The 26032-nt window shown below is 46.0% G+C and overlaps 1 protein-coding gene across 1 annotated transcript; it reads right to left on the reverse strand.

Moving 5' to 3' along the window:
* Positions 1–15853: 15853 nt before the first annotated feature.
* LOC140070063 (olfactory receptor 5B12-like) lies at positions 15854–19942 on the reverse strand. Its single transcript, XM_072116391.1, has 3 exons — positions 19052–19942; positions 16064–16179; positions 15854–15974 (listed from the first exon to the last, which is right to left on the reverse strand). The coding sequence occupies exons 1-3, from the start codon at positions 19940–19942 to the stop codon at positions 15854–15856; spliced, it is 1128 nt and encodes a 375-aa protein (XP_071972492.1).
* Between the last annotated feature and the right edge of the window lie 6090 nt (positions 19943–26032).

Here is a 26032-nt window from a genome sequence, read left to right on the forward strand (position 1 = left end):
CATTGAAGCCTGAATTTGGAGATCCTCTGCCTCTTCCTTTCAGATCCTCTCCAGTTCCTCAGGTTGGATGGCGAACGCTGGTGGAGGCCATTTTAAAGGCTCTCCAGAGATGCTCAATACAGGAGAGGACACAAGCTATGTGAGGGGGTTATATACAGGAGTGGACACAAGACATTTGAGGGGTTATATACAGGAGAGGACACAAGCTACGTGAGGGGGTTATATACAGGAGAGGATACAAGCCATGTAAGGGGTTATATACAGGAGAGGACACAAGCCATGTGAGGGGGTTATATACAGGAGATGATACAAGCCATGTAAGGGGGTTATATACAGGAGAGGATACAAGCCATGTGATGGGGTTATATACAGGAGAGGGCACAAGCCATGTGAGGGGGTTATATACAGGAGAGGATACAAGCCATGTGAGGGGTTATATACAGGAGAGGATACAAGCCATGTGAGGGGTTGTATACAGGAGAGGACACAAGCCATGAGAGGGGTTATATACAGGAGAGGATACAAATCACGTGAGGGGTTATATACAGGAGAGGACACAAGCCATGTGAGGGGGTTATATACAGGAGAGGATACAAGCCATGTGAGGGGGTTATATACCGGAGTGGACACTACTGTTAATTTGGGATTTAACATGTTTCATTTTTAATGCATTTTGAAACTATTGACAACAGCTGAGGAGGTGATTTGTCTTATTTCATTACTGTTAACAATTGAATTTACAAAACACATAGTAAACGCAGCATTTATATTGCGTTTTGTAAGCACAAATGTTAACAGTAATGAAATAAGGCAAATCACCTCTGCTCAGCTGTTGTAATTGGTTTCAAAATGCATTAAAATGCAATTAAACTGCTTCGTGTGACCTCACCCTTAGATGTAACAATTTAAAAAAAAAATGCAAAAATTTAAGAATTTTGACAAAAGAGGTTACTGTACAAAATATTAAAGATTCAAAGCATGTGAAATAATTCCTATTTACATGTTAAAATCGGGTCCATGAAAAAAAAACTCCCTTTGCACTTGCCCTGGACCAGGTGCAGATTTGCGCCTAAAATGTCGCAAAAAAGGCACTAAAAAGTGAAACCTAAGTGAAACGTCGCACGGAACATCTGGAAAACAAAGATACATAAGGCACACTGCAAAAGGTGCAGTCCAAGGCGTACTTGAAAGACGACGAGTGAAAAGTCGCAAAAAAGTCGCAAATACGACAAAAGTCGCAAAAATGAGACAATTTGACAAGCAGAAATAATGATACATGTCCCCCAGTGATGCTTAACATGTTTATGATAATTGTTACATTTACTTGTAAATAATTTCAAGGGAAAAAGGTAAATTAAATGTTTAGGTTTTTTTGTAATGGAATATGATTTCCTTCACTTACTAGAGACCTACAACAGAGCAAAACATTGATTCAGCTCACCCTAATAGGGATGGGATTTTTTTCTCTGGACCCTTTGGACATCTAGGGACAGCATATCCAATAGGGCAAGCGTGGGACCGCCCTTGTTAGGGCGGGAGTCAATCTTCTGGGCGATAGGTGAGAGAACTTAGGGATAGCTGTCACATCTGGACAATAGGCTCCCTGTCATCCTATCGCACCATCTGAACTCGAACCAAGTGCACTACTGGACTGGGTGAGATTGGTTCAACTTTTCCTCCTCTCTATGTGCTGTAGCTGGTTATGTTATTGACTATAAGAAGTTACAAGATTTTGACATCGGCTAATGATCTGTATAGGAGTATGATATGCACTAATCACGTGTACATAAAAAGATCTGTGTCCTATCAGTGATATATACACTTGCCCTTACCAATTGTCACATGCTGTGCGGCGTCATTCAGATTTTAGGATTTAATGTTTTTTATCTTTACTATTAAAAGTTATGTCTTAATATTTATCACATTTTGCTTTTCTATACCGCTCACCCTAATGCAACCGGCAATGGCTTCTGCTCTGTAGGTGCACTTTCCAGGTGCACTTTTAATTCCTAAAGCCAGATAGTAGACAGATATCCAGCACATCATGGATACTGGCAGAACATCTTCTTTATTGAAAAATGTTTAAATACACCATTGCAAACTCTGAGACGACAAATGTGTTTCAACTACACAAAGTCTTACTCATGACCATAAGTAAGACTTTGTGAAAACGAAATTGGTCAGTGTGTGGGGAGCTTGCAATGGCTGTAGGGCCTTTTTAAAACATTTTTCATTAAAGAAGAAGAAGCTGATATCCACATGATGCTTGATTTTATTTCTACTTCTCTAGACATTGATGTTATGATATTTTAACTAATGATTAGAAAATGATTACAGAATGTGCCCCTCGTAAAAATATTGAGATGCCTTTAAGAGTGGCATTAACAGAGACCCCCTAAATTGTCCCTCAAATGATACCATCCTCAGAATACATGGCACAAATTTGTACTCCAAAATGTTTTCAACAAAGAAGAAGTTCCTCTATTTCCACTTGTAGACCATAAAGAAGTTGCATTAGGAATGTGAATGAGGCACCTAAGACAGGTTTCAAAGGATTTAGGCCAGTGGAGCTACAGGGTTCACCATTTAAATAAAGTGATGCATATATACTTACTGTGCTTATGTCCAAATTGTATTATCTATGTGCACAGTATGCACATCTGTGATGTTCAGCAAATATAGAGAATATGGTCAGTGCCATAAAATATTTCCTAATAAATATACTGCCAAGATCCCCAGAGGACTTGTTTTTTTTTGGGAGAAGGTGCAATCAATTTAATTGTATCACCGTTTTGTGTCTTGGACTCTCCCAGCACAATTACAATACCTGTAATACCTTAAATATTATTCCAATAGAAATGTTTACATTGATTTGAGACAAGATAAGAACACTGCAGAAAGTGAAGATTTTAGATCACTGAAACTTTACAACTGCAATTTTTTTGTCCAGAATTGAAAGAGAATATTAAACAATAAAGATTACAATTTAAATATGTTAATAAATAAAAAGAAAACTAATAAATCATGAAAGCTAACACTTTGGGGCAGATTTATTAAGCATTGGGAGTTTCCAGAGTTTTGAGTTTCTATGCAAAGTTATGCTTGTCTGCCATTATATGAATTTCTGTATTTGTACACAACTCTGTTCTATGACTGGTTCAGAATCGGATCTGTTTTCTGTGACCAAGCATGGCTTGACCTGCTTGTTATCCCTATTTTCCTGCCCTGACCCCTGACAGGTAACTTGCATTTTGTCTGATGTTTTCCCTGACCTATTGCTTTCCAGCTCCAAACCTGGACTTTCTCTGACTATTCTTTGTCTGATTCCTATTTGTTTGGACTGGTGCTGTATGACCCACTTTGGTCAGCTATCATCAACATTGGGGCAGCTTCAAGTCAACAGTTTTCAGTCCTTGTCTCAGCAAAGTCCAGATCCCTGCATGGGGTGAAAGGGTGCAAACTAATGGGGACTTATGGATTTAGCCCTTGCGATTAGCCTTCAGTCAAGGTGACAGCCAAGGTTAGGTGACACAGTGACATTGCGGTGCTTGTTATACTAAGATTTTGTAAATTGTCACAGAATACTGGAGGGAAATTCATTAAGCAGGAATTTTTCACATCCCTTCATATTTACCATACCTCTTTTATCACACCAGATAAACAGTATAAAAAGGCGTCAGCCTATTGATATTTCCGGTAGTTAGTTACATGGCCGGACAATTAAACACCAGGTTATCTGGTATAGAATTGCACTGTATCCTGTGCCTGGATTAAGCACAGGCTATAGCTAGTAAATAGGCATGCAGGGCTAGCCTCCATGCACTCCGGCTTCACAAGATTTAAAGGGCCAGTGCACCATTAATTGGCGCTGGCCTTACCCAGAATTCTATTTAACCCACCCTCTCCCCGCACACCCTGACAGATCTTTGTGCCTCACAGCCTTAAAAAGCGCTTGTTTCCCATGACCTTTGCGATTAGTGTGATTTCCCATTGTGACCCCGGACCTGTTCCTGTTTACGCTCCTCCACCGTCAGCCCGGACCTTCTGCTCTGCCTCTGACCCTGAACCTTTGCCACCTGTCTTGACCTCCTGCCTGTCCCTGACCATAGACCTGACTTCCATTTCTGTATTTGCCTTGACAGCCAATGGGGACAAAGTCGCTGTTAGAATCAGTGGATCCTCTGGACCACCGCGGGAGATGTAACTAGCCAACACCCGGAACCGGAGCCTAGCGGCACCTGGTATTCACCAGAGCCCGCCGCAAAGTGGGTTGGACTTGCTGCGGCAGGATACCACTAGGTCGTTCCCAGGTGTGACTAGCCCACGGTGGCAGCCGAGGTCGAGGTACCTTAGCGGATGACAATCTCGTAGACGGGTCCAGGCACAGGGTCAGGGCAGGCGGCAGAGATGCAACGTCAGGTCCAAGTCCGGGGTCAGCAACAGGAGGTCCAGGCAGGTGGGAACGGGAACACAGGCACACGGAACACAGCAACACGGAGGAACTCAGGTAACACGGCAACAAAGGACTCAGGAGCGGGAACACACAGGAATACACAGGAACACAGGAATACGCAGGAATACACAGGAACGCAGGAATACTCGCTTGGAAGCTTTCTCTAAGGCTATGAGGCACAAAGATCCGGCAGGGGACACAGGAAGAGGCAGGATTCTTAAAGGTGAGGTTCAGCCAGTGCACCAATTAGCGGTGCGCTGGCCCTTTAAATTTTCGGCAGGAGCCGCGCGCGCGCCCTAGGAGGCGGGGACGCGCGCGCACAGCAGTCCGGGGAAGAGCAGGAGCCGGGAGAGGTGAGTGCAGAGACCGGCCTGCAGCGGGGGCAAACGGGGGTGCAAGGATGCGCCCGCGATCCGAGACAGGGATCGCGGGAGCACCCGTGACAGTGCCCCCCTTCGGCCTCCCTCTCTTCTTGGGCCTGAGAAAACGTTGGAGCAGGCTCTTGTCCAAGATGTTATCCTCTGGCTCCCAAGATCTCTCTTCAGGACCAAATCCCTTCCAGTCTACCAGAAACAACCGCCTACCTCTCACTGTCTTAGTATCCAGGATCTCCTTCACCTCGAAGACATCAGTAGAGTCCGCTTGTGGGGCCGGAGGGAGAGGAACTTGTCGGGTGAAGTGGTTTAAGATGACTGGCTTGAGGAGGGAAACGTGGAAGGAGTTGGGTATGCGCATGCTAGGAGGCAGCCGCAATTTGTAGGCTACCGGGTTGATGCGACTGAGGATTTCAAATGGACCCAAGAACCGGGGTCCCAATTTGTAACCAGGGATCTTCAGTCGGACGTACCTTGAGGATAACCAGACCCTGTCACCAGGAGCTAAGACAGGAAAAGGCCGACGTTTCTTGTCCGCTTGATGCTTGGTCTTGGCAGAAGTTTGGAGCAATGAGGTACGGACTTGTTCCCAGATGGCTTTTAGATCCTGTACCAAGTCCTCCACAGCAGGAACATCTGCAGACACAGGTAACGGAAGAGGAGGCCGTGGGTGCAGTCCGTAATTAATAAAGAAGGGAGCAGAACCAGCAGAAGTGGAGTCCAGGGAATTGTAGGAAAACTCCGCCCATGGTAAAAGAGAAGCCCAGTCATCCTGACGAGCGGACACAAAGTGGCGGAGATAGCATCCCAAAGTCTGATTCACCCTCTCTTCTTGGCCGTTGGACTGAGGATGATAGGCAGAGGAAAAGTCCAATTTCACTTGCAGCTGATTGCACAGAGATCTCCAGAACTTGGACACGAACTGAACACCTCGATCAGAAACGATGTGCCGGGGAAGGCCATGAAGCCGGAAGATGTGCTGGAAGAAGAGACTGGCAAGACGTGGGGCTGAAGGCAAACCTGGTAGAGGGACAAAATGGGACATCTTAGAGAAGCGGTCTGTCACCACCCAGATAACGGTATTGCCAGATGATGGCGGCAGATCAGTAATGAAGTCCATAGCCACGTGAGACCACGGGCAGGTAGGCACGGGTAACGGCAACAGAAGACCAGCTGGTTTTTGTCGTGAGGGCTTATTGCGAGCACAAGAGGCACAAGACCGCACAAAATCCCGAACATCCTTGACCAAATCAGGCCACCAATAGAAACGGGAAATCAGGGCCACAGAGCGCTGCACCCCAGGGTGCCCAGCCACTCGAGAAGAATGTCCCCAGGTCAGGATCCTCTTTCGAAGTCCAGGTCGCACATAAGTCTTGCCGGGAGGTAATTGCTGAAGGTCCACCGGCGCTGCCAGCACAAGCCTCTCTGGAGGAATGATGTGTCTCGGAGCATAGTCCTCCCCCATAACATCGGAAGCACGTGACAGGGCGTCAGCCTTGATGTTTTTCTCGGCTGGGCTAAAATGGATCTGGAAGTCAAAACGGGAAAAGAATAGGGACCACCGGGCTTGACGTGGGTTCAACCGTTGAGCTGTCTGCAGGTACTGGAGGTTCTTGTGGTCCGTGAAAATACTGACTGGAAATCGAGCTCCCTCCAGCAGATGACGCCATTCCTCCAAGGCAAGCTTGATAGCCAGAAGCTAACGATCCCCTATAGAATAATTTCTCTCTGCGGAGGAAAATGTTTTGGAGAAGAAGCCACAGGAGAGAGTTCGGCCCCTAGGCCCCTTCTGGGTAAGAACCGCTCCAGCTCCTACGGAAGAGGCATCGACTTCCAGAAAGAATGGCTTCTCGGTATCAGGTCTGGTAAGAACAGATGCAGAGGAAAACGCCGTCTTTAATCTCGTGAAGGCCTCCTCAGCCGCAGGGGGCCAGAGACGAGAATTGACACCTTTTTTTGTTAGCGCCACCAGTGGAGCTACCAGGGAAGAAAAATGTGGAATGAATTGCCTATAATAATTGGCAAAGCCCAGGAATCTTTGGATAGCACGCAGTCCCACTGGGCGTGGCCACTGAAGAACTGCAGATAGTTTAGCGGGATCCATCTGCAGGCCTCTGTCGGAAATAATGTAGCCAAGGAATGGAAGGCTCCTTTGATGAAAGTGGCATTTTTCCAGTTTGGCATAGAGATGGTTAGTCCTGAGGCGACTGAGCACTTGCCGTACATGGGACTGATGGGACTCGAGATCAGCAGAAAACACGAGGATGTCATCCAGGTAAACCACAACACAGCTGTACAATAAGTCCCTGACGATATCATTAACGAATTCCTGGAAAACGGCTGGTGCATTGCAAAGTCCAAAGGGCATAACTAAATATTCAAAATGCCCATCACGGGTGTTAAAGGCAGTCTTCCACTCGTCACCCTTCCTGATGTGAATAAGATTGTAGGCACCACGAAGATCCAACTTGGTAAAGACTCTCGCGCCCCGTAGACGATCAAACAACTCCGTGATCAGCGGCAAGGGGTAGCGATTCTTAACGGTGACTTTGTTAAGACCGCGATAGTCTATACAGGGGCGAAGAGAGCCATCTTTCTTGGTGACAAAAAAGAAACCTGCGCCAGCTGGAGAGGAGGATTTACGTATGAAACCTCTTTGCAGATTTTCCTTAATATATTCAGACATGGCGGCTGACACCCGACCCCGTGGAGGAGAAGAGCCGGGCAGCAAGTCGATGGGGCAATCATAGGGACGATGTGGAGGAAGAGTCTCTGCCTGTTTTTTGGAGAACACATCTGCGAAATCCAAGTATGGAGCGGGGAGCCCCTCCAGGGGCTTGGGAGACAAGGTGGAAGTCCAGACAGGGAGCGGACGAGGGACCTCCATACAATGAGAAGAACAAGCAGGGCCCCAACGGAGAATCTCCCCAGAGGACCAGTCCAGCACAGGGGCATGTTGCTGCAACCAGGGGAGACCCAACAGGAGGGTGGAAGTGCTTTGGGGCAGTACAAAAAAAGAAAGTCTTTCTTTATGCAAGGCTCCAACTTGCAGAAGCAGGGGTTCCGTGCGAAACCGGATGGGCACGGAAAGAATCTGGCCACTGACTGAGGCAATGGACAATGGTTTCTCAAGACGAACCACTGGGAAGTGATGCCGGGAGACCAGGGCTGCGTCCATAAAGTTCGCTGTAGAGCCTGAATCCAGGAAAGCAGAAACTTGAATCTGGGTGCCGGTGTCTACGCTGAGGAGCACAGGAATAATCAGACGTGGAGAAGCTTGGCTCACACCTAGGGACGCTTCTCCCAAGAGCCCTAGGTGTTGGCATTTCCCGGACGTGGGGGACGAACAGGACAAGTCCCGATGAAGTGCCCTGGACTGGCACAATACAGACAAAGGTTCTCCTGTCGTCTTCTGGAACGCTCTTGTAGAGAGAGCCGGATTCTGTCCACCTACATGGGTTCCTCAGCAGACGATACAGGCGGAGGCTGGAGCGGTCTTTGGAAAGCAGGTGCGAGGCGAGGAAAACGTCTTACCTGAGCTTGAGGATGCTCAGAGCGAAGTTCCTCAGCGCGTTCCTTAAACCGGACATCTATCCGAGTGGCCAGTGTGATGAGACCACCCAGAGTTGACGGTAGATCCCGAGCCGCCAGCGCATCTTTGACCTGCGGCGAGAGTCCTTTCTTAAAGGTGGCGATGAGAGCTGCATCGTTCCAGGCAAGTTCAGAGGCCAGGGTGCGGAACTGAACAGCATACTCTCCCACAGATGAGTTGCCTTGGCGAAGGTTCAACAACGCAGTCTCGGCAGAAGAAGCCCGTGCTGGTTCCTCAAAAACGGCCCGGAAAAGCCGCAAGGGTAGCCGTGACCGGGTCGCCTCTGTCCCAAAGAGGAGTGGCCCATGCCAGGGCCTTCCCAGAGAGAAGACTGACGAAAAATGCCACCTTGGAACGCTCCGTGACAAATTGCGAAGGCATAAGTTCTATTTGTAGGGAGCATTGAGTAATAAAACCCCTGCACTGTTTGGGGTCTCCGTCAAATTTGCTGGGCATAGACAGCCGTAGTCGTAGCTCAGCAGCAGGAAGGCAGACCGGGGTTGCAGGAGCCACGGGAGCAGACACGGGAACCTGTTGCTGTTGCTGGGTGGCTAGCAGCTGTTGCAGCATGGTGGTGACTTGATCCAGCTGTTCGCGTTGAGCGGCAATCTCCCGGGATTGCTGGACCACTATGGCAGCAAAGTTTGGTCGAGTGGGAAGCGGAACCTCGGCGGGATCCATGGCCGGATCTTACTGTTAGGATCAGTGGATCCTCTGGACCACCGCGGGAGATGTAACTAGCCAACACCCGGAACCGGAGCCTAGCGGCACCTGGTATTCACCAGAGCCCGCCGCAAAGCGGGTTGGACTTGCTGCAGCAGGATACCACTAGGTCGTTCCCAGGAGTGACTAGCCCATGGTGGCAGCCGAGGTCGAGGTACCTTAGCGGATGACAATCTCGTAGACGGGTCCAGGCACAGGGTCAGGGCAGGCGGCAGAGATGCAACGTCAGGTCCAAGTCCGGGGTCAGCAACAGGAGGTCCAGGCAGGTGGGAACGGGAACACAGGCACACGGAACACAGCAACACGGAGGAACTCAGGTAACACGGCAACACAGGACTCAGGAGCGGGAACACACAGGAATGCACAGGAACACAGGAATACGCAGGAATACACAGGAACGCAGGAATACTCGCTTGGAAGCTTTCTCTAAGGCTATGAGGCACAAAGATCCGGCAGGGGACACAGGAAGAGGCAGGATTCTTAAAGGTGAGGTTCAGCCAGTGCACCAATTAGCGGTGCGCTGGCCCTTTAAATTTTCGGCAGGAGCCGCGCGCGCGCCCTAGGAGGCGGGGACACGCGCGCACACCAGTCCGGGGAAGAGCAGGAGCCGGGAGAGGTGAGTGCAGAGACCGGCCTGCAGCAGGGGCAAACGGGGGTGCACGGATGCGCCCGCGATCCGAGACAGGGATCGCGGGAGCACCCGTGACAGTCGCACCTGTGGAATGACCTGGTGGTACCATGCCGCAGCAAGTCCAACCCACTTTGCGGCAGGCTCTGGTGAAAACCAGTTGTCACTTAGACTCAGGTCCCAGGTGTTGGCTTACGTCATTGTCCGCGGTGGTCCAGTGGGTTCACTACCCCTGGATCCTGACTCCGCACTCGACTTGAGGTGGATATGATGTAAGGTGACCCTAGCCATGCTCCAAGAATACGAATAAATCAAGGCTTGTATGCCAGCAAACTAACACTTTGATAAATCCCCTTTATTGTGTGAAACTGGCCATAAAGTTTTCAGACTAATTTTCAATCACATTAATCACACTTTGCCCTTTAGTTTTCCATTGGCATAGCTTTAGTCAGGCTTCTGTTTTGCAGTATGAGATATAGTTTTTATTTATATTTAATTGTGGGGGGAAAAAACACTTTGAATACCATTTTTTACATTCTTCTTAGACCCAAAGTGATCAAAACCAGATAAGGGGAGAAAACCAGAAGTAGCAGAATGCAGGGACTTAGGAGGCTACAACCCATTTTTGGCTTGCATAGACACATACAACAAAGGCGTTTATTGACAGTCATTTTCACTGTTGCGATGGGCAGACTTTACTGCCTATTTCGCCGTAAAATAAGCTGAAATCCTTATTAAAGTAAATTTAAAAATGTTAAACACATTCCCCATATTGCAATTACTTCAGACAAGGAGAACTGTGTTTTTGAATCACCAATGTTATTGAAATGTATTTGGCGCCTTTATTTAATTTATTTTTTTCTTTTAGAGAACCTGGACAATGCTCTGTAACGTTAGTGTTCGAAATGCATTTCAAAGTAAGATATCACTCTGAAAGAATAACCATCAATCAATCAGACATGTTCCCATCCTAGTTATTATTCACATATAAGATCTAATAGGAAATGTGCAGATAACACCCCACTCTGACAGAGTATTACAACATCAACCCTAACCCCATTCTATAAGACTAAGACAGCCATGTTCTTCATACAAAGCTATACTATATACTGTGATTGCACTTCTATAGATTCAGCAATTATATGCTAACTCCTCTATTCCATGAAACCCTTATGCCTCTATTCTTATGGATTATGAACATCTACGCCCTCCCACCTAAGACCAAAATTAGTGTTAAGCAGAACTGAATAGAAGTTTATTAGTAGTTTGTGCCCAGGTCTGGGTTTAGCTCAAGCCACACCGCCTTTCATGGCAGCAATTGCTGCTGCATTATCTCTTTACATGCCACTGGCATATGAATAGCTGTGGGCATGCTTGCAGGCATCAGCATGCCGGCGGTGCAGGGCGTCACCATTTTGGGGAGGTTCATTGCTTCCTCATTATGTCTGCAAGACTAACGATCCTCCTTAAAATGGCTACTCCTGTCAGTGCCAGCACACATGTGGCCCCTTTAATTTAAACAGTGATCACCCACAATCAGTGCAAGCACCAATTGCGAGTGTTTCCGTTGGTGTTTCAGGTTGGTGTTACTTGGTTCAGTACTTGAACCCAAACAGTTTTTTAAAATTCGGGTTTGTCCGCCACAAATATTTAATGGGGGAGCTCATCACTTTCAATAACCTTTGTGTTCTCACCCCTAAATCATAAAAACCCTTTCCCTTCTATTTCTTAGGGCTTACTTGAATTGCTCTTCTATAGTTTATTCTGTGGCTATAGTATGTCCACAAATGTCCTTTTGGAATCTGAGGGAGCATGTTCACGAGAAAAGCCTGGATGTCCATAAAAAAAATTAATTAAATCAATTAAATGTACAAGCGTAATTATAGATTGTACAGTTTCAAAAGATGAAATAGACCATATGTGCAATCTTGCGTAATTCATATGAGATTCATTTAGCTAAAACTCATATACAAATACTGAGAACTCCACATGACATACTACTATACAGTGTGAATAGCGCTATATACCATAGAATCAACTTTATACACTGCTGACTTGTTTGTAACAATTTTAAAAGTGTCACGGGTGTCCCCGCAATATACCCGTGCCTCGCTCCGGTCCACGGGTTCTCCACAGCCCCCAGCTCCCCCCGCACTTCCTTACCTCTCCATGTGCCTGCTCAGGATTCGGAAGCGCGCCACAGACATCCCTGCCACCTAGGGCGCGTCTGGCAGCGCTCGAAGATTTAAAGGACCAGCACACCGTTAATTGGTGCTGGCCGTTTTCTGGAATTTTATAAAAGTCGGCCACTTCCTGCATTCCCCGCCAGATCTTTGTGCTTCATGCCTCTGAGAAAGCTTTTTTCGTTGCCTTGTGCCTGTCTGCTGATTTCCCGTTGTGATTCCAGTTCCGTTACCGACTTTGACTCCGTGCTGCCTGCCTTGACATCCTGCTTTGTTCCTGTTGTTGATCCTGTGCTGCCTGTCTCAACCTCTTGCCTGTCCCCAACCTCGATTCACGACTTTGTACCACACCTTGGCCACCACCGCGGGCAAAATCACGCCTGAGGAGCAATCTGGTGGTACCCTGACGCAGCAAGTCCATCCCGCTTTGCGGCAGGCTCTGGTGAAAACCAGGTGCGCCTTAGACTCCGCTCCCAGGTGTCAGCTTACTCCATTGCTCACGGTGGTACAGAGGATCCACTACCTCAGATCCTGAAAGTAAGATCCGGTCATGGATCCCGCCGAGGTTCCGCTACCAGAACTGACTGATCTCTCCGCCATAGTAACCTGGCATTCCCAGCATATTGCCGTACAAAGTCAGCAGCTAGGAAACGCCATTCTACAGCGGATATTGTCCTCCCAGCAGCCACATCAAGTCCCTGCGGTTCCATCTGCTAGCCTGGTTTGTATACTTTCCACTGAACTTAGGTTGAGGCTCTCTATGCCTTCCAAATATGATGGAGATGTGAAGTTGTGCAGAGGCTTTATTGCTCCTTCCATATTGAACTAATGCCTACACAGTTTGTAACTGAATCGTTGAGAGTGGCTTTCATGATCAGTCTTCTCTCTGGAAGGGCCCTGGCATGGGGAACACCCTCTGGGACAAGGGAGACCCAGTTACAGCAGACATTACCACTTTCTTCGCTGAATTATAGACTGTCTTCGAGGAACCAGCCCGGGCGTCTTCTGCTGAGACTGCCCTTCTGAACTTGTGCCAAGGGGACTCCTCCGTGGGGGAAAATGTTGAGCAATTCCATATTCTGGCTTCAGAACTTTCCTGGAATGAAGCAGCCTTGGTCGCTACCTTTAAAAAAGGACTGTCTAGTCAGATCAAAGACGTCTTGTCTGCACGAGACCTGCCGCCCTGAATGGTCTCATTTCCTTGGCTACTCGGATAGACATCAACTTCTATGAACACAAGGAAGAAAAGCGGGTTGAACTGGCACAACCCAGAGTCCGACGTCTTTCTCGTCTGACTCCGGTTTTCCAAAGATCTCCTCTTCCATCTCCTACGTCTGCTACCAAAAAGCCCTTGCAGATGGGTAAAACCCGGCTATCACCCCAAAAGTGCTCCAGACGTAGACAGGGAAATCTCTGCATCTACTGTGCCAGCCCGGAACACTTCCTCCAGTCTTGTCCAGTACGTCCACAGCATTTAGGAAGTCATTCACTCCTACGGTTTTGAGGAGGAGCATCCCAAGGCGAGGCTTCTCCACGCCTGCATCTTCCAGTTCTGCTCAGCTTCGGAACCAGTGACCCTGTTCCAGTCTTGGCCTTCCTGGACTCCAATTCTGTGCTCTGATCCTTACGACTGTCCTATAGAGTTGCTACCAGGCACTTCTCCTCCACGTGGTTGGGTATATCAACTCTCCTTGCCCGAGACTGCGGCTATGTTGGCCTATATCAAGGAGAATCTGCAGAAGGGGTTCATCCACAAATCCTCTTCTACTGCCAGTGCTGGATTCTTCTTCGCGGCCAAGATGGATGGCTCCCTCCGTCCATGTATTGACTACCGCGGCCTCAATAAAATCACGGTGAAGAAACGCTACCCGCTACCCTTGATCACAGAACTTTTTGACCTTTTACGTTATGCCAAGGTTTTCAACTGCGGTGGGCCAAGGTTTTCAACTGCGGTGGGCATATAACCTCATCTGCATCTATGAAGGCGATGAGTGGAAGACCACCTTCAATACTCGTGACGGGCACTTTGAGTACCTGGTTATGCCCTTTGGACTGTACAATGTGCCTGCAGTGTTTCAGAAATTTGTCAATGACATTTTTAGAGATTTTCTCTTCACCTGTGTCGTAGTCTTGTAAAAACAAAAGATACCTGCGCTGGCTATGTTGATCTGCACCTTGTGGACTACTATTTGGCTTGGAAACACTATCCAAAGTGAAATACACCTCACGAAAAGACTATTGCTCTACATGAGATTTACGGGACCTACGGGACAAAACCTCACTAAACGGAAGGAATCGAACTTCCCACACAGGAGGGGTTCCATATACAGGTTTGTGCATCGTGCACACTGATGTTTAAATCATTGTAGATCCATTAGTGGTATAGCGTTTATCCGAACCTAATAGTCCAAACTTTATAGCCAGCGAAGGTATCTTTTGTTTTTACATAAGTAGTGTTTGTAGCAGTGGAGAGGCACATTGTCCTTACCAGCGAAGGTTTTTTTCTTGCTTATTTAAGCACTCTGTCCAACCCATCTACATCTTTGCGCCAGTGTATACCAAAAATACCCCCCTTTTTTAATCTAAATTCACGTTTGTGTCGTAGTCTGCCTAGACGATTTCTTGGTGTTTTCTTCTGATCTGGAGTTTTATCATGTCCACGTACGACAAGTTCTTAGGCGCCTAAGGACCAATCGTCTCTATGCCAAACTGGAGAAGTGTCAGTTCCATCAGAAGAGTCTTCCATTTCGTGGATACATCATCTCCGGTGAGGGCCTACAGATTGATCCAACCAAGTTATCTGCGGTACTTCAGTGGCCTTGCCCAGTAGGACTTCATGCTATACAGAGATTCCTGGGTTTCGCCAATTACTACTGGCAGTTTATATTGCATTTTTCCTCTCTCGTGTCCAGCATTGTGGCATTAACAAAAAAGAACGCTGATCCTAAACTCTAGCCTCTGACGGCCGAAGAAGCATTTCCCAAGCTTAAATCTGCCTTTGCTTATGCCCCTGTCCTTACACGGCCCGACACTGAGAAACCATTTCAACATGAGGTGGATGCTTCCTCTGTAGGTGCTGGAGCTGTTCTCACCCAGAAAGGGCCCAAAGGCCAAACAGTCACTTGTGTGTTTTTCTCTAAGACATCCTCTGCTGCCGAGAGGAATCGAGAACTTCTTGCTATTAAACTTGCCTTGGAAGAGTGGTGCTATCTTTTGGAGGCTAGTCATCCGGCCTGTGTATATACGGACCACAAGAATCTCCTGTACCTCCAAACTGCTCAGTGCCTCAACCCATGACAAGCTCGCTGGTACCTTTTCTTTTCTCACTTTAATTTCCTGTTCCACTTCCGCCCTGCTGAGAAGAATGTCAAAGCCGATGCTCTCTCTCGTGCCTCCGATCTTGTTTGGGAAGAACCAGCTCTGCAGCATGTTATCCCTCCTGAAAGACTGATTCTTGCTGCTCCAGTGGATCTGCGGCAGCTCCCTCCTGGCAAGACATATGTCCAACCTGCTTTTCGGAAAAAGATATTGACTTGGGGACATTGCTCTCGAGTGGCTGGGCATCCTGGGGTGCATCGTTCAGTAGCCCTCATTTCTCGCTACTATTGGTGGCCAGACGTGGTCAAAGATGTGCAAGAGTTTGTGGGTTCCTGCACGTACTGTGCTCATAATAAGCCATCTCGCCTTAAGCCTGCTGGTCTCATGTTGCCGCTGCTGCTACCCAGCTGCCCGTGGACTCACATGGCCATGGACTTTTTTACGGATCTACCATCTTCCTCTGGAAATTCGGTCATTTGGATGGTAACTGATAGGTTCTCGAAGATGTCTCATTTTGTTCCGCTGTCAGGTCTGCCATCAGCTCCTCGTCTGGCCAGTCTGTTCTTCCTCCATATCTTTCGGCTACATGGACTCCCTCTGCACATTTTCTTGGAGCATGGGACCCAGTTTCTTTGCAGATTCTGGTGTTCCCTCTGCAATCAACTGCAGGTCAAGCTGGACTTCTCCGCATATCATCCCCAGACTAACGGGCAAGTAAAGAGGGTCAACCAAACTCTGGGCTATTACCTCACTTTGTCTCTGCTCGTCAGGACGACTGCTCCACCCTGTTACCGTGGCGCTGACCCTTTCTTTATTGTCTTTGGACTAATTCCACGTACACCGCTTCCACTGTCCGTGCCCTCGGACGTCCCTGCGGTAGAAGAATTGGTGCAGGACCTCAACTTGATCTGGGAAGAGACACGTCAGTCTCTGCTTCAGGCATCAGTCCGCACCAAGACCCAAGCTTATAGGAAGCGCAGGCCTCCTTTAGTTTTCTCTCCGGGTGACAAGGTGTGGTTATCATCTAGATATGGTCCAAGTTTTCTGGGGCCATTCGAGGTGATAAAACGCATACATCCTGTGGCTTAAAAACTCCACCTTCCTCCCACTATGCGCATCCCGAAATCCTTCCACGTCACTCTCCCGATGCCTGTCATCTTGAACCGCTTGTCTCGGCAATCTCCTCCTCCGGCACCTGAGGCGGACTCCACTGATGTATTCGAGGTAAAGGAGATTCTGGACATGAAGACAGTGATAGGGAAGCAGTTCTTCCTTGTTGACTAGAAGGGGTTCGGGCCTGAGGAAAGATCTTGGGAGCCCGGAGTCAATATCTTGGACCGTGGCCTCCCACAGAGGTTCCTCTGTGAGGGGGTAGGCCAAAGGGGGTCGTGGGTACACCCGTGCCTCGCTTCAGTCCCCGGCTCCTCGGCAGCTCCCAGTATTCCCCACACCTCCTTACCCCTCCACACTCCTGCTCAGGATTCGGCAGCGCACCACGCACGTCCCCAGCACTTAGGGCAGCGCTCAAAGATTTAAAGGTTCAGCACACCGCTAATTGGTGCTGGCCATTTCCTGGAATTTTATAAAAGGCGGCCACTTCCTGCATTCCCCGCCAGATCTTTGTGCTTCATGCCTCTGAGAAAGCTTGTTTCGTTGCCTTGTGCCTGTCTGCTGATTTCCCATTGTGACGCCGGTTCCGTCCCCGACTTTGACTCCGTGCTGCCTGCCTTGACCTCCTGCTTTGTTCCTGATGTTGATCCTGTGCTGCCTGTCTCAACCTCTTGCCTGTCCCCAACCACAATTCTGCCTCACAAATTTGTACCACGCCTTGGCCACCACCACGGGCAAATTCGCGCTCGGTGGTACCCTGCCGCAGCAAGTCCATCCCGCTTTGCGCTGCCACTTAGACTCCGCTCCCCGGTGTCGGCTTACTCCATCGCTCACGGTGTTACAGAGGATCCACTACCTCAAATCCTGACAAAAAGCTAGCCAGACCGGTGCACGGGGCTCCTTGCTGCTTAAAAATATGCATATTTGTACATGTTTATACAACCACACACATTTATATACTTATATACACACAAAGTTCTACACTCATACATACACATTTATACACTTTTCCACAAATACATACATGTATACACTCATATGCACACATTTATGCACTCATATATATATATATTTATACACTCATACAGTATATATATTATATATATTATTCAAACATATTATATTCAAACATACTGCATAATCCTACATATAGCATATACACACAAACACACAATATATAGAATTCATACACACATACATTCAATATATACAGACATTTGTATTTACTCAATGTCAAGCACTCTTCTTACACTAGGAAGGTCAGAGGCCACACATCTAAATGAAGCCTAGTACAGACCACTTGATGTAAGTAGACAGCAGGAAACAGAGGTAATAGACGTCCAGTCCTACTTTTTTGCTCTCTTCCTCCCTAACATTTCTCATCTCAGCTTCCAGCTCAGCTGTATTTTGTGGAAGCTGTGCATTATTATATGCATATGGTGTACAATGGTGTATATGTATATTACAGGGCACCTCCTCCATTCTTCAGTGTGACAGTTCGGGTGCCGGGTTCCCTGACACTTTCAGCCCTATAGCAGCTGCTATGGCTGCTACACCAGTTGTTACACCCCTGTTTGAGTAAAACAAGTGAATACATGTGAGCTCATTGTGCTAACAGACCTGTTTGCCTTGGCGCTTAGTCCAAGTGCACTACCCTTATGGTAGCCCCATAGAGGGTTCTGGACTTTACTTTACAGTTTCACAAGAACACTATCTCTCTCTCTGGTGGAAGATCGTCTAGGTTGGTTAGAGGATGTCAATCACAGAGAAGAATTCTAGAATTTGATATCAACAGGAAATTTTTGTAAGGAACAACCAAGATAAGAAACCCAACAATCAGACACCCTCTCCATGTCACAGTAACTTTGATTTGGATAGGAGTAGGGTAGTGCAAAAGCATTATTATTGTGAACAGGTTTCAACTAACTCTCTGAGTCAAAACCTTTCCAGTCCAGCTCCACAAAGATTAGTTCATTTTGCAACCTTATCGCAGACCAGGTATTCTTGAACTTATATTGGGATTCAGAGATACGAGGAGTAGAAATGTTATTATTAAATTGATTAATGTTATAGAAAAATTGATTGAAATTGATTGGTACCATCTAACTACTACTACTACTACTAATGGTAGATGTACCATACTTAAATTCGTGTTCATTTGTCAAGGAGATGACATTGCTTTTAGTATGTCCAGGAACAATGAGATTTTCTTAAAAAGACTAAAAATATTAAAATGAGCCTGAGGCACTCCAGCCTATGTCACTGTAGCACCTCTTGATCCGTTGCCTTATAACATATGCATGCCCGCTCTGTGCTTATTGCAGCCTACCCCCACCAGCCGTTCCACAGACCTCATAATCAGTGGGTGGGACCAGACTGCAAAGGCGTGTCCTTGTTACTTGACTTTTTTGCATTTTTTACTTTTATTGGAGGTATAATTTGGGTTAGCGGATGAAAATCAGAAAGTTATGCCACAAACAGTCTCCCTATAGCCCCTGTAATATGCAAGAAAAACTCCTCAAATATAGCAAAATAACCCAATGGTTTATTAAATCAGAAAAAGAAGCAGGAGAACAGACAGAAAGCATAATGAAGATTATTATTAGAAAAGGTTATTGAAGGTTAATTTGTTGTCATTAAACACTTTTTGTTTCTAAAAATCTTTATTACACATTTTTTAAATTCCGAATTTCTTACACTATAAATGATGGGATTCAACATGGGAGTGACTACTGTGTAGAGGATAGAGAGAACTTTATCCTGACCTGGCAAGTGACTAGACCTTGGGCTCATGTACATAAATACTAGTGTGCAATAGTATAGGGATACCACTGTAAGATGGGAGGAACATGTAGAGAAAGCTTTGAGTCTTCCTTTGGTAATGTGGATTTTTAGAATGGTTGAAATGATTTGAATATAAGATACCAGCGTCAACAGGAATGAGCAAAGAGTAAAGAAGGCACCGGTGATAAAGAGTACAAGTTCATTGACCCAAGTGTCTGTACACGATAGCTGGAGGAGTGGTGGCATCTCACAAAAATAATGGTTCACTTGAGTGGACTTACAATAGGACAACCGGAAGGTCAGAACTGCATGGATCATAGAGAATGAGAAGCTTAAAGTCCAGGATCCGGCAGCCAATCCTAGACGTCTCCTTGTGTCTATGATTGTTTTATAATGCAAAGGCTTACAGATAGCAACATATCTATCATAAGCCATGACAGCCAACATCAAACACTCTGTAGATCCCAGACTCAAATGGAAGTACATCTGTGTAGCACATGCCAAGAAAGATATTGTCCTATCCTGGGATATGGTATTTTTAAGAAGCTTGGGTACAATGGTGGTGGAGAAACAAAGATCAATAATTGCAAGATTGCTGAGGAAGAAGTACATTGGTGTCTGGAGAGAAGAATTAAACCTCACCACAATGATTATCAGAAAGTTTCCAGATAGTGTCACCAAATACATAAAGACAAACAAAAAAAAGAGGATAAGTTGCCAATCTGGATTGTTAGAGAGTCCTATGAGGATAAAGGTTTTCACCAATGTTTGATTCATATTTTATCTGCATAAGATGTTTATTATTTAACTGGATAAATGATTGGAAATTACTTAATAGTAAGAAAGAGACTGGAATTTAACATTTTTATAAGTTTTTTCAGTTTATAAATAGACCTATAGTTCAACACCACTGCAACCCATCTACTCTCCGACTGTGACCCATCTTCTCCCCAACAGAAAAAGTCTCCAACCTCAACTAGAAAATTTCCCCTCGGTTTTATTCTTGGTGAAGGATTTGGACAGTACATTTGGGAATCACTAATACTAGTTATATGTATTTATGTTAGCTAAAATGGTTTAGGATTTCTGATTTTCTGAGAAGACTAGGTAATGACTTCAATCTCAACGTTTGGGTTACTGGCAGCCAAGCCTTATCACAGAAGTGCCAAGTCTCGGATATACATGGCAAAAAAGGGGAAAAAATGAAATGTCTATAGCAATAATTTGTAACATTTTGTACCAAGTAGTCATCTGAAAAAAAAAAAAATTTTGTGGGGAAATCTAATGTCTCCTCCCTCTATTTCATTGAAGCCTGGATTTGGAGATCCTCTGCCTCTTCCTTTCAGATCCTCTCCAGTTCCTCAGGTTGGATGGCGAACGCTGGTGGAGGCCATTTTAAAGGCTCTCCAGAGATGCTCAATACAGGAGAGGACACAAGCTATATGAGGGGGTTATATACAGGAGTGGACACAAGACATTTGAGGGGTTATATACAGGAGAGGACACAAGCTATGTGAGGGGGTTATATACAGGAGAGGATACAAGCCATGTGAGGGGGATATATACAGGAGAGGATACAAGCAATGTGAGGGGTTATATACAGGAGAGGACACAAGCCATGTGAGGGGTTATATAGGAGAGGATACAAGCCATGTGAGAGGGTTATATACAGGAGAGGATACAAGCCATGTGATGGGGTTATATACAGGAGAGGGCACAAGCCATGTGAGGGGGTTATATACAGGAGAGGATACAAGCCATGTAAGGGGGTTATATACAGGAGAGGATACAAGCCATGTAAGGGGGTTATATACAGGAGAGGATACAAGCCATGTGATGGGGTTATATACAGGAGAGGGCACAAGCCATGTGAGGGGGTTATATACAGGAGAGGATACAAGCCATGTAAGGGGTTATATACAGGAGAGGACACAAGCCATGTGAGGGGGTTATATACAGGAGAGGATACAAGCCATGTAAGGGGGTTATATACAGGAGAGGATACAAGCCATGTGATGGGGTTATATACAGGAGAGGGCACAAGCCATGTGAGGGGGATATATACAGGAGAGGACAGAAGCCATGTGAGGGGGTTATATACAGGAGAGGATACAAGCCATGTGAGGGGGATATATACAGGAGAGGATACAAGCCATGTGAGGGGTTATATACAGGAGAGGATACAAGCCATGTGAGGGGTTGTATACAGGAGAGGACACAAGCCATGAGAGGGGTTGTATACAGGAGAGGATACAAGCCATGAGAGGGGTTATATACAGGAGAGGATACAAATCACGTGAGGGGGTTATATACAGGAGTGGACACAAGCCATGTGAGGGGTTATATACAGGAGAGGATACAAGCCACGTGAGAGGTTATATACAGGAGAGGACACAGACCATGTGAGGGGGTTATATACCGCAGTGGACACTACTGTTAATTTGGGATTTAACATGTTTCATTTTTAATGCATTTTGAAACTATTGACAACAGCTGAGGAGGTGATTTGCCTTATTTCATTACTGTTAACAATTGAATTTACAAAACGCATAGTAAACGCAATAATAACACATGCATTAACGCGGCATTTATATTGCGTTTTGTAAGCACAAATGTTAACAGTAATGAAATAAGGCAAATCACCTCTGCTCAGCTGTTGTAATTGGTTTCAAAATGCATTAAAAATGCAATTAAACTGCTTCGTGTGACCTCACCCCTAGATGTAACAATTTAAAAAAAAAATAGAAAAATTTAAGAATTTTGACAAAAGAGGTTACTGTGCAAAATGTTAAAGATTCAAAGCATGTGAAATAATTCCTATTTACATGTTAAAATCGGGTCCATGAAAAAAAAACTTCCTTTGCACTTGCCCTGGACCAGGTGCAGATTTGCGCCTAAAATGTCGCAAAAAAGGCACTAAAAAGTGAAACCTAAGTGAAACGTCGCACGGAACATCTGGAAAACAAAGATACATAAGGCACACTGCAAAAGGTGCAGTCCAAGGCGTACTTGAAAGACGACGAGTGAAAAGTCGCAAAAAAGTCGCAAATACGACAAAAGTCACAAAAATGAGACAATTTGACAAGCACAAATAATGATACATGTCCCCCAGTGATGCTTAACATGTTTATGATAATTGTTACATTTACTTGTAAATAATTTCAAGGGAAAAAGGTAAATTAAATGTTTAGGTTTTTTTGTAATGGAATATGATTTCCTTCACTTACTAGAGACCTACAACAGAGCAAAACATTGATTCAGCTCACCCTAATAGGGATGGGATTTTTTTCTCTGGACCCTTTGGACATCTAGGGACAGCATAACCAATAGGGCAAGTGTGGGACCGCCCTTGTTAGGGCGGGAGTCAATCTTCTGGGCGATAGGTGAGAGAACTTAGGGATAGCTGTCACATCTGGACAATAGGCTCCCTGTCATCCTATCGCACCATCTGAACTCGAACCAAGTGCACTACTGGACTGGGTGAGATTGGTTCAACTTTTCCTCCTCTCTATGTGCTGTAGCTGGTTATGTTATTGACTATAAGAAGTTACAAGATTTTGACATCGGCTAATGATCTGTATAGGAGTATGATATGCACTAATCACGTGTACATAAAAAGATCTGTGTCCTATCAGTGATATATACACTTGCCCTTACCAATTGTCACATGATGTGCGGCGTCATTCAGATTTTAGGATTTAATGTTTTTTATCTTTACTATTAAAAGTTATGTCTTAATATTTATCACATTTTGCTTTTCTATACAGCTCACCCTAATGCAACCGGCAATGGCTTCTGCTCTGTAGGTGCACTTTCCAGGTGCACTTTTAATTCCTAAAGCCAGATAGTAGACAGATATCCAGCACATCATGGATACTGGCAGAACATCTTCTTTATTGAAAAATGTTTAAATACACCATTGCAAACTCTGAGACGACAAATGTGTTTCAACTACACAAAGTCTTACTCATGACCATAAGTAAGACTTTGTGAAAACGAAATTGGTCAGTGTGTGGGGAGCTTGCAATGGCTGTAGGGCCTTTTTAAAACATTTTTCATTACAGAAGAAGAAGCTGATATCCACATGATGCTTGATTTTATTTCTACTTCTCTAGACATTGATGTTATGATATTTTAACTAATGATTAGAAAATGATTACAGAATGTGCCCCCCGTAAAAATATTGAGATGCCTTTAAGAGTGGCATTAACAGAGACCCCCTAAATTGTCCCTCAAATGATACCATCCTCAGAATACATGGCACAAATTTGTACTCCAAAATGTTTTCAACAAAGAAGAAGTTCCTCTATTTCCACTTGTAGACCATAAAGAAGTAGCATTAGGAATGTGAATGAGGCACCTAAGACAGGTTTCAAAGGATTTAGGCCAATGGAGCTACAGGGTTCACCATTTAAATAAAGTGATGTACATATACTTACTGTGCTTATGTCCAAATTGTATTATCTATGTGCACAGTATGCACATCTGTGATGTTCAGCAAATAAAGAGAATATGGTCAGTGCCATAAAATATTTCCTAATAAATATACTTCTACGATCCCCAGAGGACTTGTTTTTTTTTGGGAGAAGGTGCAATCAATTTAATTGTATCACCGTTTTGTGTCTTGGACTCTCCCAGCACAATTACAATACCTGTAATACCTTAAATATTATTCCAATAGAAATGTTTACATTGATTTGAGACAAGATAAGAACACAGTAGAAAGTGAAGATTTTAGATCGCCGAAACTTTACAACTGCAATTATTTTGTCCAGAATTGAAAGAGAATATTAAACAATAAAGATTACAATTTAAATATGTTAATAAATAAAAAGAAAACTAATAAATCATGAAAGCTAACACTTTGGGGCAGATTTATTAAGCATTGGGAGTTTCCAGAGTTTTGAGTTTCTATGCAAAGTTATGCTTGTCTGCCATTATATGAATTTCTGTATTTGTACACAACTCTGTTCTATGACTGGTTCAGAATCGGATCAGTTTTCTGTGACCAAGCATGGCTTGACCTGCTTGTTATCCCTATTTTCCTGCCCTGACCCCTGACAGGTAACTTGCATTTTGTCTGATGTTTTCCCTGACCTATTGCTTTCCAGCTCCAAACCTGGACTTTCTCTGACTATTCTTTGTCTGATTCCTATTTGTTTGGACTGGTGCTGTATGACCCACTTTGGTCAGCTATCATCAACATTGGGGCAGCTTCAAGTCAACAGTTTTCAGTCCTTGTCTCAGCAAAGTCCAGATCCCTGCATGGGGTGAAAGGGTGCAAACTAATTGGGACTTATGGATTTAGCCCTTGCGATTAGCCTTCAGTCAAGGTGACAGCCAAGGTTAGGTGACACAGTGACATTGCGGTGCTTGTTATACTAAGATTTTGTAAATTGTCACAGAATACTGGAGGGAAATTCATTAAGCAGGAATTTTTCACATCCCTTCATATTTACCATACCTCTTTTATCACACCAGATAAACAGTATAAAAAGGCGTCAGCCTATTGATATTTCCGGTAGTTAGCTACATGGCCGGACAATTAAACACCAGGTTATCTGGTATAGAATTGCACTGTATCCTGTGCCTGGATTAAGCACAGGCTATAGCTAGTAAATAGGCATGCAGGGCTAGCCTCCATGCACTCCGGCTTCACAAGATTTAAAGGGCCAGTGCACCATTAATTGGCGCTGGCCTTACCCAGAATTCTATTTAACCCACCCTCTCCCCGCACACCCTGACAGATCTTTGTGCCTCACAGCCTTAAAAAGCGCTTGTTTCCCATGACCTTTGCGATTAGTGTGATTTCCCATTGTGACCCCGGACCTGTTCCTGTTTACGCTCCTCCACCGTCAGCCCGGACCTTCTGCTCTGCCTCTGACCCTGAACCTTTGCCACCTGTCTTGACCTCCTGCCTGTCCCTGACCATAGACCTGACTTCCATTTCTGTATTTGCCTTGACAGCCAATGGGGACAAAGTCGCTGTTAGAATCAGTGGATCCTCTGGACCACCGCGGGAGATGTAACTAGCCAACACCCGGAACCGGAGCCTAGCGGCACCTGGTATTCACCAGAGCCCGCCGCAAAGTGGGTTGGACTTGCTGCGGCAGGATACCACTAGGTCGTTCCCAGGTGTGACTAGCCCACGGTGGCAGCCGAGGTCGAGGTACCTTAGCGGATGACAATCTCGTAGACGGGTCCAGGCACAGGGTCAGGGCAGGTGGCAGAGATGCAACGTCAGGTCCAAGTCCGGGGTCAGCAACAGGAGGTCCAGGCAGGTGGGAACGGGAACACAGGCACACGGAACACAGCAACACGGAGGAACTCAGGTAACACGGCAACAAAGGACTCAGGAGCGGGAACACACAGGAATACACAGGAACACAGGAATACGCAGGAATACACAGGAACGCAGGAATACTCGCTTGGAAGCTTTCTCTAAGGCTATGAGGCACAAAGATCCGGCAGGGGACACAGGAAGAGGCAGGATTCTTAAAGGTGAGGTTCAGCCAGTGCACCAATTAGCGGTGCGCTGGCCCTTTAAATTTTCGGCAGGAGCCGCGCGCGCGCCCTAGGAGGCGGGGACGCGCGCGCACAGCAGTCCGGGGAAGAGCAGGAGCCGGGAGAGGTGAGTGCAGAGACCGGCCTGCAGCGGGGGCAAACGGGGGTGCAAGGATGCGCCCGCGATCCGAGACAGGGATCGCGGGAGCACCCGTGACAGTGCCCCCCTTCGGCCTCCCTCTCTTCTTGGGCCTGAGAAAACGTTGGAGCAGGCTCTTGTCCAAGATGTTATCCTCTGGCTCCCAAGATCTCTCTTCAGGACCAAATCCCTTCCAGTCTACCAGAAACAACCGCCTACCTCTC

The sequence above is a fragment of the Engystomops pustulosus genome, chromosome 7, assembly GCF_040894005.1.
Source record: "Engystomops pustulosus chromosome 7, aEngPut4.maternal, whole genome shotgun sequence".
Classification (NCBI taxonomy): domain Eukaryota; kingdom Metazoa; phylum Chordata; class Amphibia; order Anura; family Leptodactylidae; genus Engystomops; species Engystomops pustulosus.

Excerpts from the sequence above, each read along its gene's own strand:
- LOC140070063 (XM_072116391.1), bottom strand. The coding sequence starts at position 19,942 with ATGAATCAAACATTGGTGAAAACCTTTATCCTCATAGGACTCTCTAAC. Across the intron at positions 16,180-19,051 it reads ATTCGGAATTTAAAAAATGT|ATCAAGTTGAGGTCCTGCAC; the intron begins GTAATAAAGATT and ends GTCTCTTCCCAG. Across the intron at positions 15,975-16,063 it reads AAGAAAGGGTCAGCGCCACG|TCTGGGGATGATATGCGGAG; the intron begins GTAACAGGGTGG and ends CTTGCCCGTTAG.